The 16,486-nt window shown below is 43.5% G+C and overlaps 1 protein-coding gene across 1 annotated transcript in view; it reads right to left on the bottom strand.

The window, feature by feature from the left end:
- The window catches only part of PTPRJ (protein tyrosine phosphatase, receptor type, J), a 28,961-nt gene extending 13,221 nt beyond the window's left edge, over window positions 1–15,740 (bottom strand). Inside the window, exons 1-7 of the mRNA XM_010563935.1 lie at window positions 15,735–15,740; window positions 8,591–8,609; window positions 7,374–7,541; window positions 6,336–6,602; window positions 5,507–5,773; window positions 2,530–2,620; window positions 856–1,031 (exon numbers count right to left, since the gene is read on the bottom strand). Of these exons, the coding sequence (XP_010562237.1) occupies window positions 856–1,031; window positions 2,530–2,620; window positions 5,507–5,773; window positions 6,336–6,602; window positions 7,374–7,541; window positions 8,591–8,609; window positions 15,735–15,740 (994 nt within the window). The remainder of the gene's footprint in view (window positions 1–855; window positions 1,032–2,529; window positions 2,621–5,506; window positions 5,774–6,335; window positions 6,603–7,373; window positions 7,542–8,590; window positions 8,610–15,734) is intronic.
- Window positions 15,741–16,486: the final 746 nt, after the last annotated feature.

Genomic DNA, 16,486 nt, shown 5'->3' with positions numbered 1-16,486 from the left:
ATAAAACTTGGGCCTTCAAGACCAAAGCTCTTGTAACTTCTACAATTGTAACACATGGCAAATTTATTTCCTCTTTTGATAAAGAAGTATTTAGTACTTCCAAATACTGGGGTAAGAGACTCATGGATTAAATTATTTTTATTATTTTTAATAAAAAGGGCTATTATTTTAAGAAACTAAGGAGAAGCAGAATTGTGTACCAGAAGAAACAGATTTAGTTAAAAGATAGATGTGAGTGACTGGGACTTATTTCTACTGCACTTTATAAATATTTATTTTCCTTCAGTAACACTGTCAGCCACTCCTACAAATACAGTGAAATTATAGAAGGTTCCAGGGTTTATGTCTGTAATAACAGCTCTGGTGACACTGGATGTCTGGTTTCTAGAGGAGGAACCATGACTTTGGATCTCTATCCTGTACATGTAGTTAGAAGAAGTATCATCTGTGCTCCATGGGAAAAGAACAGGAACACAGGAGTACCTCAACCTTCTTCTCTTTGCTGACAAGCTGAGCAGAGCAGCGTGGCTGAGAGCCACACAGCACAGCGCTGCCCACAGCCCAGCTGCAGCCATGGACCCCTCCAAAGGGGGAAGTTGCCCAGGCACAACGCACTCTCTGTGGGAGCCCTTCAGAATACGGGCCAAGGGCCTCATCCACATAGAGGAGAAGGCAACAAAATCCCCCAGAAAACCCCCTTCCACACATTAACATCACTGACTGCGGGTAGGCCATGTACAGCACTTCTGCCTGGAACAATATTGTATTTCAACCCTCAGGCAGGTGGGCAGAACCCTGTGCTGCACAGCAAAATACAGACAACCAGGAACAGAGCTGCAAGAAGCTGTGACTTACTTGTATACAGACTTATTGACAATCCTTCTCCTTCCGTCTGACCATCAGCCGCTACTGCAAATACTGTGAAATCATACAATGTCCCAGGGATTAGCTCGGTAATTTCTGCTTTGGTAACATTCGATGTCAGGTTCCTAACAGAGGTACCGCTCACAACCTCTATCCTGTACGTGTAGGAGTTGGAAGCAGTGTTGTTCACTGCCCATGTTAAGCTGACATTCTCAGTACCAACATAGTCTGCCTTGAGATCATGGACCGGGCTGGGCTCTGTGAAAGACAAAACAACAGTCTGTCAGACTGCAAGAACATCTGCTCACATACAGGGACAGAAGAAACACAGGCACACCACTGCTTCACTGTCTTCACATCACTCCTTGATCAGAGTGCAGGAGCACCCCGACACCACCACCAGATGCTCCTGGAAGTTTTTGCATCAATGGCTGGGTAACAGAAAAATGAGAAAGAGGCATCTCAAGTGTGATTCATCTTCTTTTCATGTTCAAAAGCAGGAGCACAAGTTCACCATGGTGCCAGCACTCCCGGGGTTTCCCCTGGCAATCTGGAGAGGTGGGCAGGAAGGAGAGAAGAATGGAGTGGAAGGAAAATGGTGGTGCATCTCTGCACAGCAAAAAGTAAAGAACATCAAATATCACTGGAGAAGGAACAGAGGTGATGACCCAGGCACCCTGCTGCTTCTCCAACCCTCATGCCCTGTGTGCCCACTCCCATGGCAGAGAGACCATCTCCAAAACCCCTCTTTCCAGCACCCTATTCTCTGTGCATCTTCAAAACAGGGCAACTAGCCATTACAGTCAGGCAACACAGGCAAGACATTTGGAAATCGACTGGAAAGGCAGTAGCACACATACAGGTACATTTCAGGACAACACAAATGACAAGAACAGGCATCTCTTCTCTTTCAAATACACCCTGTGGAATGACCAGGCTGGGCTACAGCCTTGCAGGCCAGCTCCAAAAAGGTCCTTCCAACACCACATGTCAAGACCTTTGATACTCAACACAGCAAAGTGCTGGATGGCCAAAGCAGTTCTCCTGAACTAGTGCTGCCTAAATCTCTCTCTCCTGCTGCAGCCCGATGGCAGCCACGGGCCCTCAAATTACAAAAGTTCCCCTGGCACAATATGCTCTGTGTGGGACCCCCTTAAAATAAGAGTATGAGGCCTCCATCCTCTAGGAAATGAATGCAACCCCTTTTCCCAAATTTAGGGGAAGTCCTTGGGGGGGGCGGTGGGGTGGGAAATCTCTTCTCTGCATTGCCAGTCTTGGGGACAAATTTCACCAACAGCTTTCTATAAGTGCAATGCTGCTTCTGCACTTTAACTCCCATGCTTGGCAGATTGGCCATCTCCAGGACCAAAACATCACCTCTGCCTGCAACAGTATTAAAATTACAACCCTCAGGCAGGTAGGCAGAGCCATGAGCTGCACAGCAAAATACAGACCACCAGGAACACGTGTGCAAGCAACTGTGACTCACTTGTATACAGACTTATTGACACTCCTTCTCCTTCCATCTGACCATCAGCTGCTACTGCAAATACTGTGAAATTGTACATTGTCCCAGGGATTAGCTCGGTAATTTCTGCTTTGGTGACACTGGACGTCAGGTTGCTAATAGAAGTACCATTTCCAACCTCTATCCTGTACGTGTAGGAGTTGGAAGTAGCATCATTCACCATCCATGTTAAGTTGACAGAAGTCACACCAACATATTCTGCTTTGAGATCAAGAACTGGGCTGGGCTCTGTAAAAGGCAACACAACAATCTGTCAACCTGCAAGAACATCTGCTCACATACAGGCACACCACTGCTTCACTGTCTTCACATCACCCCTTGTTCAGAGTGCAGGAACACCCCGACACCACCACCAGATGCTCCTGGAGGCTTCTGCATCAATGGACAGGTAAGAGAGAACTGAAGAAAGGTCATTCTGAGTGTGATTCATCTCCCTGTGACGCTCCAAAGCAGAAGCACAGGCCATCACACTCCGACAGATCTCCCAGGGCTTCCCTTGGGAATCCAGAGAGGTGGGCAGGAAAGAGACAGACTAGACTAGAATATTTCAGTTGGAAGGGACATACAATGATCATCTAGTCCAACTGCCTTTACCACTTCAGGGTTGACCAAAAGTTAAAGCATATAAGAGGCATTTGGACCATGCCCTCAATAAAACACTGACAGGCTTGGGGCATCATCGAACACCACTCTAGGAAGCCTGTTCCAGTGTTTTACCACCATCCCAGTAAAGAAATGCTTCCTAATGTCAAGCCTAAACCTCCCCAGCGTAGCTTTGAACCATTCCCATATGTTCTGTCACCGGATCCCACGAAGAAGAGATCAGCACCTCTCTCTCCACTTCCCCACCTCAGGAAGCCGCAGAGAGCAATGAGGTCACCCCTCAGCCTCCTCTTCTCCAATCTAGACAAACCCAAAGTCCTTAGCTACTCCTCATAAGACATGCCTTCCAGCCCTTTCACCAGCTTTGTTGCCCTCCTCTGGACGCATTCAAGGACCTTCACATCCTTCTTAAATTGTGGGGCCCGGCACTGCACACGGTATTCAAGGTGAGCCCGCACCAATGCTGAATACAGCGGGATAATCACCTCTTTTGACCAGTTGGTTATCCTGTGTTTGATGCACCCCAGGATGCCGTTTGCCCTCTTGGCTGCCAGGGCTCACTGCTGACTTGTACTGAGCCTGCTGTCAACCAGCACCCCCAGATCCCTTTCTGCAGGGCTGCTCTCCAGCCACTCCACTCCCAATTCATACTTGTGCCTGGTGTTACTCCATCCCAGGTGCAGAATCTGGCATTTGGACATGTTAAATTTCATCCCATTAACCATTGCCCAATGCTTCATTCTATCTAGATCCCTCTGTAAGGCCTTCTGTCCCTCAAGAGAATCAACAGCACCTCCCATCTTGGCATCAACAGCAAACCTGCTAATGGTGCATTCAACTCCTGCATCCAGATCGTTGATGAATATATTGAACAGCACTGGCCCTAGGATTGAACCCTGAGGAACACTGCTGGTGGCCAGTCGCCAGCCAGATGTAGCCCCATTCACTACAACCCTTTGAGCCATGCTATTCAGCCAGTTCTTCACCCAGTGCACCAGGAACCCGTTCATCCCACAGTTGGACAACTTGTCCAGAAGGATGCTGTGAGGGACAGTATCAACAGCCTTACTAAAATCCAGGAAAACTACATCCACTGCCTTCCCTTCATCCACTAGGCAGGTGACCTTATCATAGAAGAATATAAAATTAGTTAAACAGGACTTTCCCTTTGTGAACCCATGTTGACTGTGCCCGATGATTGCGCTATTCCTTAAATGTCTTTCAGTAGTACCCAGTATGATCTTCTCTGTAATTTTTCCAGGAACTGAGGTTAGACTAACAGGTCTGTAGTTTCCTGGGTCTTCCCTCACACCCTTCTTGTAAACTGGAGTAACATTGGCTAACTTCCAGCCAGCAGGGACCTCTCCAGACTCCCAAGACCTTTGGTAGATGATCGAGAGGGGTCCTGCCGTAACATCCGCTAGCTCCCTCGTTACTCTGGGATGAACCCCATCAGGCCCCATGGACTTGTGAACATTCAGCTGATACAGCTGGTCCCTTACAATTTCAGTGTCCACAAATGGAAAGTCACTGTTCCCCACACTCGTGGTCCTCCAACTCAGGAACTCAGGGGACTGAGCAACCCAAGGGACTGAAACAAAAAATGCATTGAATGGCTCCACTTTTTATTCATCCCCGTTAGTCAGATGACTATCTTCAACAAGTATTCGTGCAGTGTTTTCTTTAGACCTCCTCTTGCTATTAATGCACTTAAAAAAGCCTTTCTTGTTGTCTAACACAATACTGGCCAGTTTCAACTCTAACTGAGCTTTGGCCTTTCATGTCCTCTCCCTGCATGTATGAATGACAGCTCTATAATCTTCCTATGAAGCCTGAGCTCGCTTCCAGAGATCATACAATTTCTTTTTCCTCTTGACCTCCACAAGGAGTTCCCTGCTCTGCCAAGCTAGTTGTCTGGCCTGCTTGCTTGACTTTCAACACAGCAGAATTGCCTGTTCCTGTGCTTCTAAAAGGTGGTTCTTAAAAACTGACCAGCATTCATGGAATCCTAAGACCTCAAAATCAGATTCTCAGGGTACCCTGTCAAGTAGCTCCCTGAATAGCTTAGAATTTCCTCTCTTGAAGTCCAGGGTAGCAACTCTGCTATTTTTTTCTCATTACACTGAAAATTTTAAACTCAACAATTTAATGATCATTGTGGCCAAGACATCCCATCTCCCATGAGTCCTTCTCTACTCACAAATAGCAATTCTAGGAGGGCACCTTTCCTAGTTAACTTCTTGCCACAAGTACTTAGTGAGACAACTCCCATATGAGGAGATAAGGATGGAGGGGAAGGAAGGTGGGTTTTGTTTGGCTGGTTTTGCCTTTTTTTTTTTTTTTTTTAAAGCAGGGGTATGTTTCTTCCACACATTAAGACCCCATACTTAGTAGACCACCCAGATTAGGCTCCAGGATTAAAACATCACGCCTACACGCAACAGCCCTCAGGCAGGTAGGCAAAGCTCTGAGCTGCGCAGCAGAAAAGGGCTGCAAGAAGCTGTGACTTACTTGTATACAGACTTATTGACAATCCTTCTCCTTCCGTCTGACCATCAGCTGCTACTGCAAATACTCTGAAATCATACAATATCCCAGGGATTAACTCAGTAATTTCGACTTCGGTGACATTGGACGTCAGGTTTCTAACAGAGGTACCGCTCATAACCTCTATCCTGTACGTGTAGGAGTTGGAAGTAGCATCATTCACCATCCATGTTAAGTTGACAGAAGTCACACCAACATATTCTGCTTTGAGATCAAGAACTGGGCTGGGCTCTGTAAAAGGCAACACAACAATCTGTCAACCTGCAAGAACATCTGCTCACATACAGGGACAGAAGAAACACAGGCACACCACTGCTTCACTGTCTTCACATCACCCCTTGTTCAGAGTGCAGGAACACCCCGACACCACCACCAGATGCTCCTGGAGGCTTCTGCATCAATGGACAGGTAAGAGAGAACTGAAGAAAGGTCATTCTGAGTGCGATTCATCTCCCTGTGACGCTCCAAAGCAGAAGCACAGGCCATCACACTCTGACAGATCTCCCAGGGCTTCCCTTGGGAATCCAGAGAGGTGGGCAGGAAAGAGACATGGATGGAGGGGAACGTGGGGAAGGAAGATAATTAAAAATAAAACAAAAACATCAGGGCTATGTTTCTACTGCACACTAACATCCCATCCTTTGCATACAGCCCAGATCAGGCTCCACGAGTAAAACATCATGTCTACAGACAATAGTATTGAATTACAATCCTCGCATAGGTAGGCAAAGCCCTGAGCTGCACAGCAAAATACAGTCCACCAGAAATAGGGCTGCAAGAAACTGTGACTTACTTGTATACAGCCTTATGGACACTCCTTCTCCTTCTGTCTCATCGTCATTCGCTATTGCAAATACTGTGAAATTATACAATGTCCCAGGGGTTAACTCTGTAATTTCGGCTTTGGTGACATTGGATGTCAGGTTCCTAACAGAAGTACCACTTGCAACCTCCATCCTGTATGTGTAGGAGTTGGAAGCAGCGTTGCTCACTGCCCATGTTAAGCTGATATTCTCAGCACCAACATATTCTGCCTTGAGAGCAAGAATGGGGATGGGCTCTGTGAAAGGCAAGGAAAAAAAAACCAACATCTTTTAGCCTGCAACACTATTTGCTGACAAACACATAAAAGGAGTCTTCTCCCTGCTGTACCCAAATAACAGGTCTCTGTAAAACAGTGATCAGCCTGGGAAAATAAACAAGACATCCTTATATGTTGCAAGGCACACTTGCTAGCTCTGCAATCTACTCTAATTCCTCAAGGTTCACTTCTTCTCGAGGAATAAAACTGCCTAGGTGCAGCAGTGATTACCTGCCTCAGCTGTCAACTTCATGCAGGGTGCTGAGAGAGACCGGAATACATAACCTGGTGTTATTTTTCCTAAGCTGGCTATCCCAAAGAGATGAGCCTTTCTAGCTGCAAGATTCACATACCTCTCCTGTAGACACTTGATACAGCTCCCTCTATACTAGGTAGAGTACTTACATATGTAACAGAGTACAGCTGATTTCAAAGCTGTATGTCACAGTATGTTTGGACTGCTGCAGCTGCAACCTAAAAAGCCATAATAAGCAGAGAAGGGAGCCCAAGCCTAACAGTGATAAAACTATTTCAAGGCCACGTGCCAATCACAGCATTAAACTGAACTCCCAGTCAGCTGTGCAAATATAGTTCTTTGGCTCATTCTCTACTCCAGTAAAGCAGTTGGATCTGCACCCCTGCAATGCTCTTTGCACTCTGGACTAGAGTTCAGGCTTAAAATGCTAATGCAGTATAAAAGCACAGAACACCCTGAAGATTCACATCCCAGTCACGTTCCAAACCACTTACGTGTTACATTGTTCCGATCACCTATTGCCCTGTCAGATAGTGACACATCCCTGGTCGATCTTCCACCTCCATAGGTTTTGTTCCCACTTGCAGAGTTTACTAATAAATTATCATTACTACTGGTTCCTGTTTCTGCAGTTACATTGTTTGAGCTGCAATCCTCAGTGCCTGAAAGAAAGAATACAAAGCAGTAAGTATCTTTACAAAACTTCTGGGTTTCCCATTTGGAAAAGTATAGGCATTTATAGATACCATCCACAGACCTGCAGTCAATTCTGTTTTCCCAGTTTGTTCTCCTACAGACATTTCACTGCACATTTCCTGGTTTTACCACTTTTAACTTCTGTGCGACAATTTGAATTAGATTAAGAGATTGCCGCATTAGTTTCGTCATTCACGACTCTGCTCGTGGTTTGGATGAAAGACACCATGATCTGCTCCTTTTTTCAGTGCAGTTTTGTTTGAAAATAATTGAACAAACTTGCAGCCACATTCTGTGTGTGCATTTTTCTGATGTATTATCAGAAGCTAGCTGCTTTACTTAACCTGGCATAGCAATTCAATTTTATCTCTTCCCCTCACTGTATGAGAAAAAAGTTCTCATATTCCCACAGTGTGTTCCCACAAGTAAAGAAGAGACATGGCACACCTACAGAAAGCAACTTTAGGTTGATGCAGCGCAGCCTAAAGTGTGGAGAGAGTTGATTCAGGCCCTAAAATTTAAAGGCTAACTCATGCAAGTCTGATGTTCAATAGTAAGGTAGAACTCATCTGCAAGTACTTTTGGAAATTTCTGCCACATGAAAACTCGTCAGCTTGGCAAGTACAGCAGTTGCTATGCTCACTTCAGAAAATTCTTAAAGCTTCACTTTGGGGTTGTCTTTTGTTTGGGGTTTGTTTTGTATTGCCTTTAAGTATATTTTCCAGTCTTTCTAAACATATTATATCTGTACTTGATTTTACCAGAACTCTTTACAAACTGAAAAGCAAAGGGATTAAAGTACACATTTGTATATTTAAATATCCTTAAATGCATTGCAGAAATCACAGTGACTAAAACAAGTGAGCTTACATTTTTGAATGCTATTTCAAAAAATTCTTTTTAGGAAGTTTTTTTTTTTTTGAATACTTACCTAATATTGTTTGACCTTTCTTAAAAGAAACTAAGATAATGAGAGTTACTTAAAAAAAAAAATTAAGAACAGAATGATACTTACAGGCAATTGTACATCTGACCTGGAAAACAAAAATAAGTAATAGAAATTAAAGCTTTAAAACTACCAGAAGCTCAAATAAAATAAGGACTGGTTTAATTAACACACAGGGGGTGAGGGAAGCAGGGTGGAAGGAATCAGTTAAAAAAAAAAAAAAAGAAACACAAAAATTCCAGATTTTTCAACCTGCAAAGGAGATACCCCAAAATCTACTGACATAAAAATAACACCAAAACTATACCAAACTATTAGAGAAAAAACCCAAACATGCTGGTAAAATGTTAGTTTCCACTTTTTTTTTTTTTTTAAACAGTTTATTTTTTCACAAAACCAGCTTGCATAACCTATGCTGCTTGTTTGGCACATATAAATTTAAAAACAAAACCTACAAGATCTTAGTCAAAAGACACTTTAGTTAGTACCTTTGACATCATCCCACAAAAACCAGCAGATGTGAATTAGGTCTTTTTCATGCATAAGATTTTTCCTTTCATCCTAATGCTGTATAAACTTTCTTATTACTTCTCACAAAAGAATATTTTGCATTTTCTGAAACAAACTCAGTGTAGCTGAAGTTCAAAACGCTTAGTATATATTCTCATCTAGTTTATGTATGTGTACATATCCATAAAAGTATCATCAGTTGCCATTTAACTGCAGCCTGAAACTACTCTGCTAGTAATACTGACAAGCACACCAGAATTTTCCTTTGAAAACGTGTTTTAGTCTTTCAACTTCATGCTTTTACTTCTGAATAAGCCATTTCCATTCCCGTTAATTTACAGGCCAGTTTGCCTACAGTTTTCTTCATCTCCCTCCAGGTGGCAGCACAAAACGCTCCTAAAAGAGTGAAATAAAAGCCCCAGGGGTAGGTCTGCAGGGGCTTGAGAGGAAAATCCCGATTTCCCGGGACTTTTGTAGCCCGCTGATGCCACTCAACTGCAGCAGCCACTTTTGTCACGTAACAAACAGATTACTCCAGCAATTGCATCGAGGATTAAATATCACTATTCACCTTGCAAAGCTACAGGACCAGGGAAAAACAAGCATGCAGAGATACATGTCCCAAGGACAGGCAGATCCCCAGTGTGGTGCTGGGGGTCCACAGGTCACAGTGCCTTATGCCAGGGAGGCTTGCGGGCATGGGGCGTTTCTGCCCATGCACCTCTGGATCTGTTTTTGGCATCACTGTAGGTGCAGGCAGAGGCAGTCTCCAGCCCCAGTGACTCTAATATCACCTGCAGAACAGCTACTCTTTTGGTTGGACTGCTTCTAGAAAATCCAGCTTAGCTTCATGCCAGATGGTGCATTACCCACACAAAGCGCCAAGCCTGCTGACTGCAGAGGTTGACACATTTATATAAAGAACTTGAAATTGTCTCATTTTCTCTTTCCACCCTGTTTTCTTAGACAGTTTCTTAGCTGCTTCTGCAATTCCACGAGCTAACTCAAAATAAGCAGCTATATCACAACAACACAACGCAAAGCTTGAATCCCAAATCACTCATCCCCCAGCTCTCGTGTTGCTGGTGCCACAAGTAGCTCCATCAGCAGTAGCTCCCTGCATCACAGTCATGGGCCCAAGCACACACACCCTCAAAAAGTAGTCAGTAGATACCATTAAATCTTGTTCTCCATATGAGAGACTACAAAAAGCACTCTCTCCACAAAGATGAGGCAGGCCAGCTGCTGAGAAGCAACACTAGAAGCAACCCCTCCAGCTTTACAGAAAGGAGAAATGCAGCAGAAGCAAACTTCAAGTGGAGGGACCCCCTTCCAGCCTGTGATGGTCTCAGTGCCACAGCAGGAAGAGTTTGGGCACACTTCCCAGGCAAAAGAGCACTTGTAAGCATCAAAGAACGCATGCCTGGTCTTCTCTAGCACAGCCCTCAAATCAGCACCCAAAGGACATTACTTGGGACGCAGATGTCCTATGTACAAGCTTGAGGCTCCTCCTCAACTTTTCCAAATATTTGAGAGCCCAGCCAAACTGCAAGGCTATTAGGAAGTGCAGAAACATTCGTCTGCACTCAGGTCAAGAGCCCTTCTGTATTCCTTCACAAAGAAGTGGCCAAGGAAGAAGAGACTACAAAGGGAAAAGCCACTCTTAAGGCAGGAAAACACTACTGTGCAGCATTCAGAGTAGAAGCACTAAGCTATATGGCAACAGCTGCTGAATGATGAGCAAGAGGTGAGATTGCCTGAAAAGCTGGGCAATCTAAAAGCAAAACCAAAAAGACGCTATATTTAATAAGAAGGGGAAATAGCAAAAAGAAGAACAAAAAACAACAACAAGAAACACCACAGGACTAAGTCACAGTGATTTCTGCAGCCCTACAGATAAAAGAGCAAATGCCTAACATCATTCACAACCTGTCCTTCAGTTACTTTCTCTTCTGTAAAACTGCCTGAAGATGACAAAGTTTCTCATCTCCTTCTTCCCAGATTTTGAGTTCAGGGGCACAGCATCCTTCCTGAGCAACAGGAACAACAGACATCATATGACTGAGAAACAGGTATGCCACTACCAAGTCCCCTTCACTCCTGCTTCTCACCTCCCCATTTCTCCCCTGCCAGCTCAAGCAAGAAGCATGTCAATTCCCGTTTTACCCCCAGCTAGGGCAATCTGATCCAACAGCAAATTATCACCAAGCTGCTAGAAACTTGGTTGTACTGTCACACGTGGGTTTTCTTAATGATGCTCAAATAACTAAAGGAAAGTTGTGCTAAAACTCCTGTCACATGCTGAATGAACAGCTTACCATCATTTTACTACTTGTTGCCAATCACACACATTGGCAATACCCCCTCTCACAATACCCTTCTGACTTCCCAGAGCCCTATGTGCAAACCAAACTCAAAAAAAGCACCATCCCGTTGGCAGCAGGCAGGCCTCTTTCTGAAATCCAAAACCACACAAAACAAATGATCCCATTCCCAAGCGTCAGCTTCCCTGACTCAGTCATTCCATGCTGTATTTCTCAACACAAGCCACAAACTGAACTGTTCTCCAGCCTTATGTTATTACTTAATGAGATGCTATTTATACAAAACATTTGTTTATTATTTCAGATTATATTTGCACTGAACACCTGATTCTCCTTGTGTTTGCATCTAATATATAAGGAGCCCTGCCATCTCTGCTTTTCTTTTCAATGACATGAATCCCTACTATTAATGTATAGAGTTAGGTATTTTTTTAACCAAAAAACCTGGAACTTGGGGTAAGGGTGGAACATCCATCCCCAAGAAAATAAAAGACAGCAAAATGCTAAAGACTAAACATTTCAACTGAACAGGAGAGATGCGTATGCACAAATTCATCACTGTTATCACCTATGGCAAATGCCTGATCAAAGGCTGTACCTTCCAGAGGAGCTGAATAATTCATCTGCACTCGCGCAAGGTCTGTCCTGCACTCCTTCTGTGTGCAGTTTATTATTGACCAGGAGTTGGTGGTGCGTAAGAGATGCAGGATTCAGCTCCAACCTCCTCAAGCGTACAGCGGGTCGCCTAATTAAGGAATTACTATTATTATTAGTCTCACAGGCAATCTTATCAAGGAAGAAATAAGATGTACTGCAAGAAGACATGTTCAAAAACACTAAGTGACTGAGAAGCCCAAGTTCCACTGATATTTGATAGTCTTAAGTCTAAGCCTTAAGATATTTTCAGGAGCAGGATTTAAAACATGCCTGCTGTACACATGCATCGGGGGAGCCACGGGAGCTGGTCAGCAGAGGGGAAGACAGTCGTGCTTCCTCTTCTGCTGGCCGCAAGAGTTTAGATCAGCTTGGCTCTGCTGCCAAACTGTACCCTCTAATAATGTTAGGGTTCCTGCACTGGGGGGAAAACCCTTGTGAACAGCAGCCCACCTGCCTGGGGTGCTCCAGTTTCCAAAACAAACAACGTGGTTTGGTTCACATAAATCAAGGTTAAGAAGCTGGCTAAATAGTCAAAGTAAGCAAACCAAAAAATCCTAACCAAAAAAAACCCCTTAGCCACAAATCCTTTCTGAGAACACTACTTGAGGCTGCTGCTTACTCTTTCTTGTGTGCTCACCAATGTGTGCCTTATGACTCAGATGTAAAAAAGCCAGGAAATTAATCACACCCCTCTCAAAGCTAACTATCTTTCACATGTGTACCTTCAGATCCTCTCTTCTCCACCCACACATCCTCTCAGGTTTGGAGGAGTTCCACAAAGTACTACAAGCTATCAGTGCTCTCCAAATTCTTTCTCAACATCCTTTCACAAAAGCAACAGCATCATCACTGCCCCAGTAACCGTGGTCTCACTTCCTTCTTTTTTTCTGCTATGCCCACCTACCATTAGTTGTCCCACATCCATAACTATGGGCTTTAGGGCAAGCCACCACACTGCAACCATCATGATGGTTTTCAGACTCCAGGCTTGGCTTAGCTGATGTGATCAGTCATCACCGCTCAGCTGACAAACATTAACCAGCAAAGACCCAGTAACTTGGCCACTTGCAGACCGCTCTGTCACCTCTGATATTTCATACATAGCATAGGTTTATTCAGAAAGCATTCCCACAGAATGGTTTTACTCAAGGTCACACAAAGTAAGTGAAAATTAAACCCTGGAATACCACTGGGAAACCCCACAATAATGGAAGTGGGATTGCCCAAGTATTGCATCCACAAACTGATACAGCTTTCCAGTACTTGCTGATTTTCTAGGATTTGTAAGGCACTGACTGCTGTTCCAGCTGTGGACATCTTCCCACATCCCTGGGAGTGTAAAGTCTAACTCAGCAGGGAGTGACACCTTCCTGCAGGAGACAACAGTCTCGGAGACAGGATGGGGTTTGGAAAGGTGTGACATTTCTGACTCTTGCAACCCATCTCAGGGCTGTTTCACCTAATTCATTTCCACATTATGTCCAAATTCACAAAGTTTGTAGGCTTACAGCACCAGGCAAGAAAAGTGAGATCACCTGAACTGTGGCATAAAACTATGTGCCTAAACCTGTATGAGCCTAGTTCAAGTAACATGCCTTACTTTGGCAATTTCTGGGTTTTGGGGTGAAAAATGAGCTAAAATATCCTTATGTAATTTTTTGCCCTATTTTCTAATTTCTTCCTAAAATGTAAGTCTACATTCTGCAAAGCATTTCTCTGCATTTAAACAAACAACTTCTAAGCACAAATCATCATACTGTTACACTATTGTAAAATGCATAGAAATTCATATGCAATTGAAGATATGCCAAGCCAAGAAAAGCAAGTGTTTTCCCCTATGCTTATTGTATGAGAAGAAAAAAAGACAATCTAGATTAAGCCTGTGTGCTGTAGATTTGCTCCAAGCTACACTAACAGTTCAGTTACCAATTTCAGTGGCATTTGTGAATACTCAGCCCTCCTCTCATCAGGTCCTTACTACTTGAAGGAGGAAATAGTCAACATGAGGCTAAGTCAGAAGCTAACATTCAATTATGTTATATAGTTTCATTTAAGACTGATTGCTTTCTGGATTTGGTGCTGGGTTTGTGGTTTTGGGGGTTTTTTTGTTTGGCTGGTTAGTTGGGGTTTTTTTCCTTTTCCAGTGTATATTTACTGTGCTAAATTCATTTTAACTGTAACCCACAACAGGTTTTTTTATTCAAATTAACTCTAGATGGTCTCAATAATATGACACATTCACCTCCAATGAAAAACTGAAAATACGCTGCAGCAAACGTCAGCTCCACATGCTGTCCCTTCTGGTATGTTAGGCAGGCACTCACAGCCCATCCACAAAACACCATTTCACAGAATATTTGGTTTAAGTGGGTTTATCCTGGGGGGGGGGGCTCTAATTTTAGAAACAGTGCACTAAGTTTTTGCAAGATCTTTGGAGTCTTCTCTTCTTTTAACCCTAAATGAGCAGCTCCACTAATGAGAATGCATGGGACCAGATGGATATCCAGAACCCAGAAGAAAGAAACATGAGCTGAAATTTGTTATTAATTGGGTAGGGCTGGACGCTCTTAGGACACCATGTTGTATTAGGAAGCTATGCAAAATCCTAAAGCAGTTGACAGCCATACACAACTATGCACAGGCTATTTTGAGCTATTACACAGTTATGTGAAAGAGGAAAGACTATTTCCACTTTGCATGTATTTGTATTTTACCCCTGACATTTCTAAATTCTGTCTTCCCTGAAGCAAGCTTTTCTCCAAAGAGAGACCAAATATCATTTTTTCCACTGGCTTTTATGAAAACAGATGAGGAGATTCTAGTTTGTGTAGCATCTCCAGTGAACTAAAAATGTTGTGGAAGACAAAGCCTTGTAGGAAAGGCAAGATGAGACACCGAATGAGAATTTGTGTTGAAACACACTGGAGAAAGTTCTTTCTTCCTCTCCTGATTTTTCTCCAAATTTTACCTGCTATCTGCTTCTCAGATGGCTAGCCTAGGAGCAAGCAGTTTTCTGGGTAACATATCCAAAATAAAGGGAAAAATATAGAACAGATCTCATCTGAATTGTACCTGTTAGATCTGTTTTCCCTTCCTCAGTCCTACCTTCAAGAAAAGCTTTCTCGGGCAAGTTTTCCTGTGGTTTGGTAAAAGGAAGTTATTCACCTACCTGTGCACATACAAAACAAACAAGCAACAGAAATACCCAAGACCAAGCAGCACAGATTTTGGTATGAGACAGGCTGACAAAAGGCCCAGACACCAAACACAACTGCATCACAACTGATAGCTCTCTCACTGCTGACCCTAGGAAGCACCATTAGACTTCTTTCCAATGGCTTCCACATCAAACATCAGTTTAAAACTTCTCCATGCAACCCAGTAGTTCTTCATTGCTTCCCCCAAACCTGCAGGTCCTGATGAACTACAGGCAGCAGCTGCTGCAAACCATCTCACAGTTCACTAGCATTCCTCCAAGCATCCTGCAATCTTCCAACTGAGAAAACAAAACTTCATCCCAGAGAAAGGCTGAGAAGTTGCAACGAGTTTAAATTATTCACATAACCCAGTAAGTCCTACATGTAATGTCTCTTCAGAGACGACCCTGCTGAAGGAGTTTACAAAGAGAACAGTGTGCTTATTTGGCAATGGCAATAAGCAATATTTAAAACAATTACTTATTAAAACCCAAATTGTTATCCTACTCGAGCTGCACATCATACCGACATCGCCAGAACTGCAGCTGGGTGTGTAATGAGCAATGCCTGAACTGAAAAACCTCCTCTTTTAACAAGAATTTCAGTTAACATTGCCAGTCATTTTCTTTCAAAACTAAGAAAGCATCAACCTTTATTTCATGTGAACGAGGCGTATTCCTGCACGTAGCCTAACAGCACTATTTTTTCACTCTGAGTCAATACTCCGGCACACCCTGGAAGAAGGATATAATGAAAAAAAGAAGAAAAAAGAAAAAGAGAAAAAAAAAATACTCCTGTGGCAATGACACAATGCTCACTGTCCCCAAATCAGCAGGGCTGGCCACCCAGGCAACATGGAAAATGTACAGCAGGGCCAGCAGCCGCCTGGCCTTTGCAGTGCAGTCATGAAAATGAGGGGCATTTCCTGACAGGGCCCTACTTCAGATCTGCTTAGCTGAGAGCAATTGAGACTCTCAAGTTTCTCTCTTATCATAAGTAGATTTCACTTTCCTGAGCTGGACACTTTAGAGTCTACGTAGTCTTTGCTCAGGAAAGTGTTAAAAGATACTTCACAAGGAGGACAACATTGAGCTGGATTTGGGTTGAGAGTTTTCCAAGTAAAACTAGCTGTAAAGGGATTTTAAAACTTACACAAAAGCTCAAATACAACATCAAGAAAGATGATTTATACTGAAAATAAAGACAGAATTTTTTATCTATGACACCCTGTCTGGGGGCAGGCCAGGAGAACCATGGCCTGTGAAAACCATCAGCTT

This window comes from Haliaeetus leucocephalus, unplaced genomic scaffold (assembly GCF_000737465.1).
Source record: "Haliaeetus leucocephalus isolate CR32 unplaced genomic scaffold, Haliaeetus_leucocephalus-4.0 Scaffold173, whole genome shotgun sequence".
NCBI lineage: Eukaryota > Metazoa > Chordata > Aves > Accipitriformes > Accipitridae > Haliaeetus > Haliaeetus leucocephalus.
This window is presented reverse-complemented; position numbering and strand designations above follow the sequence as displayed.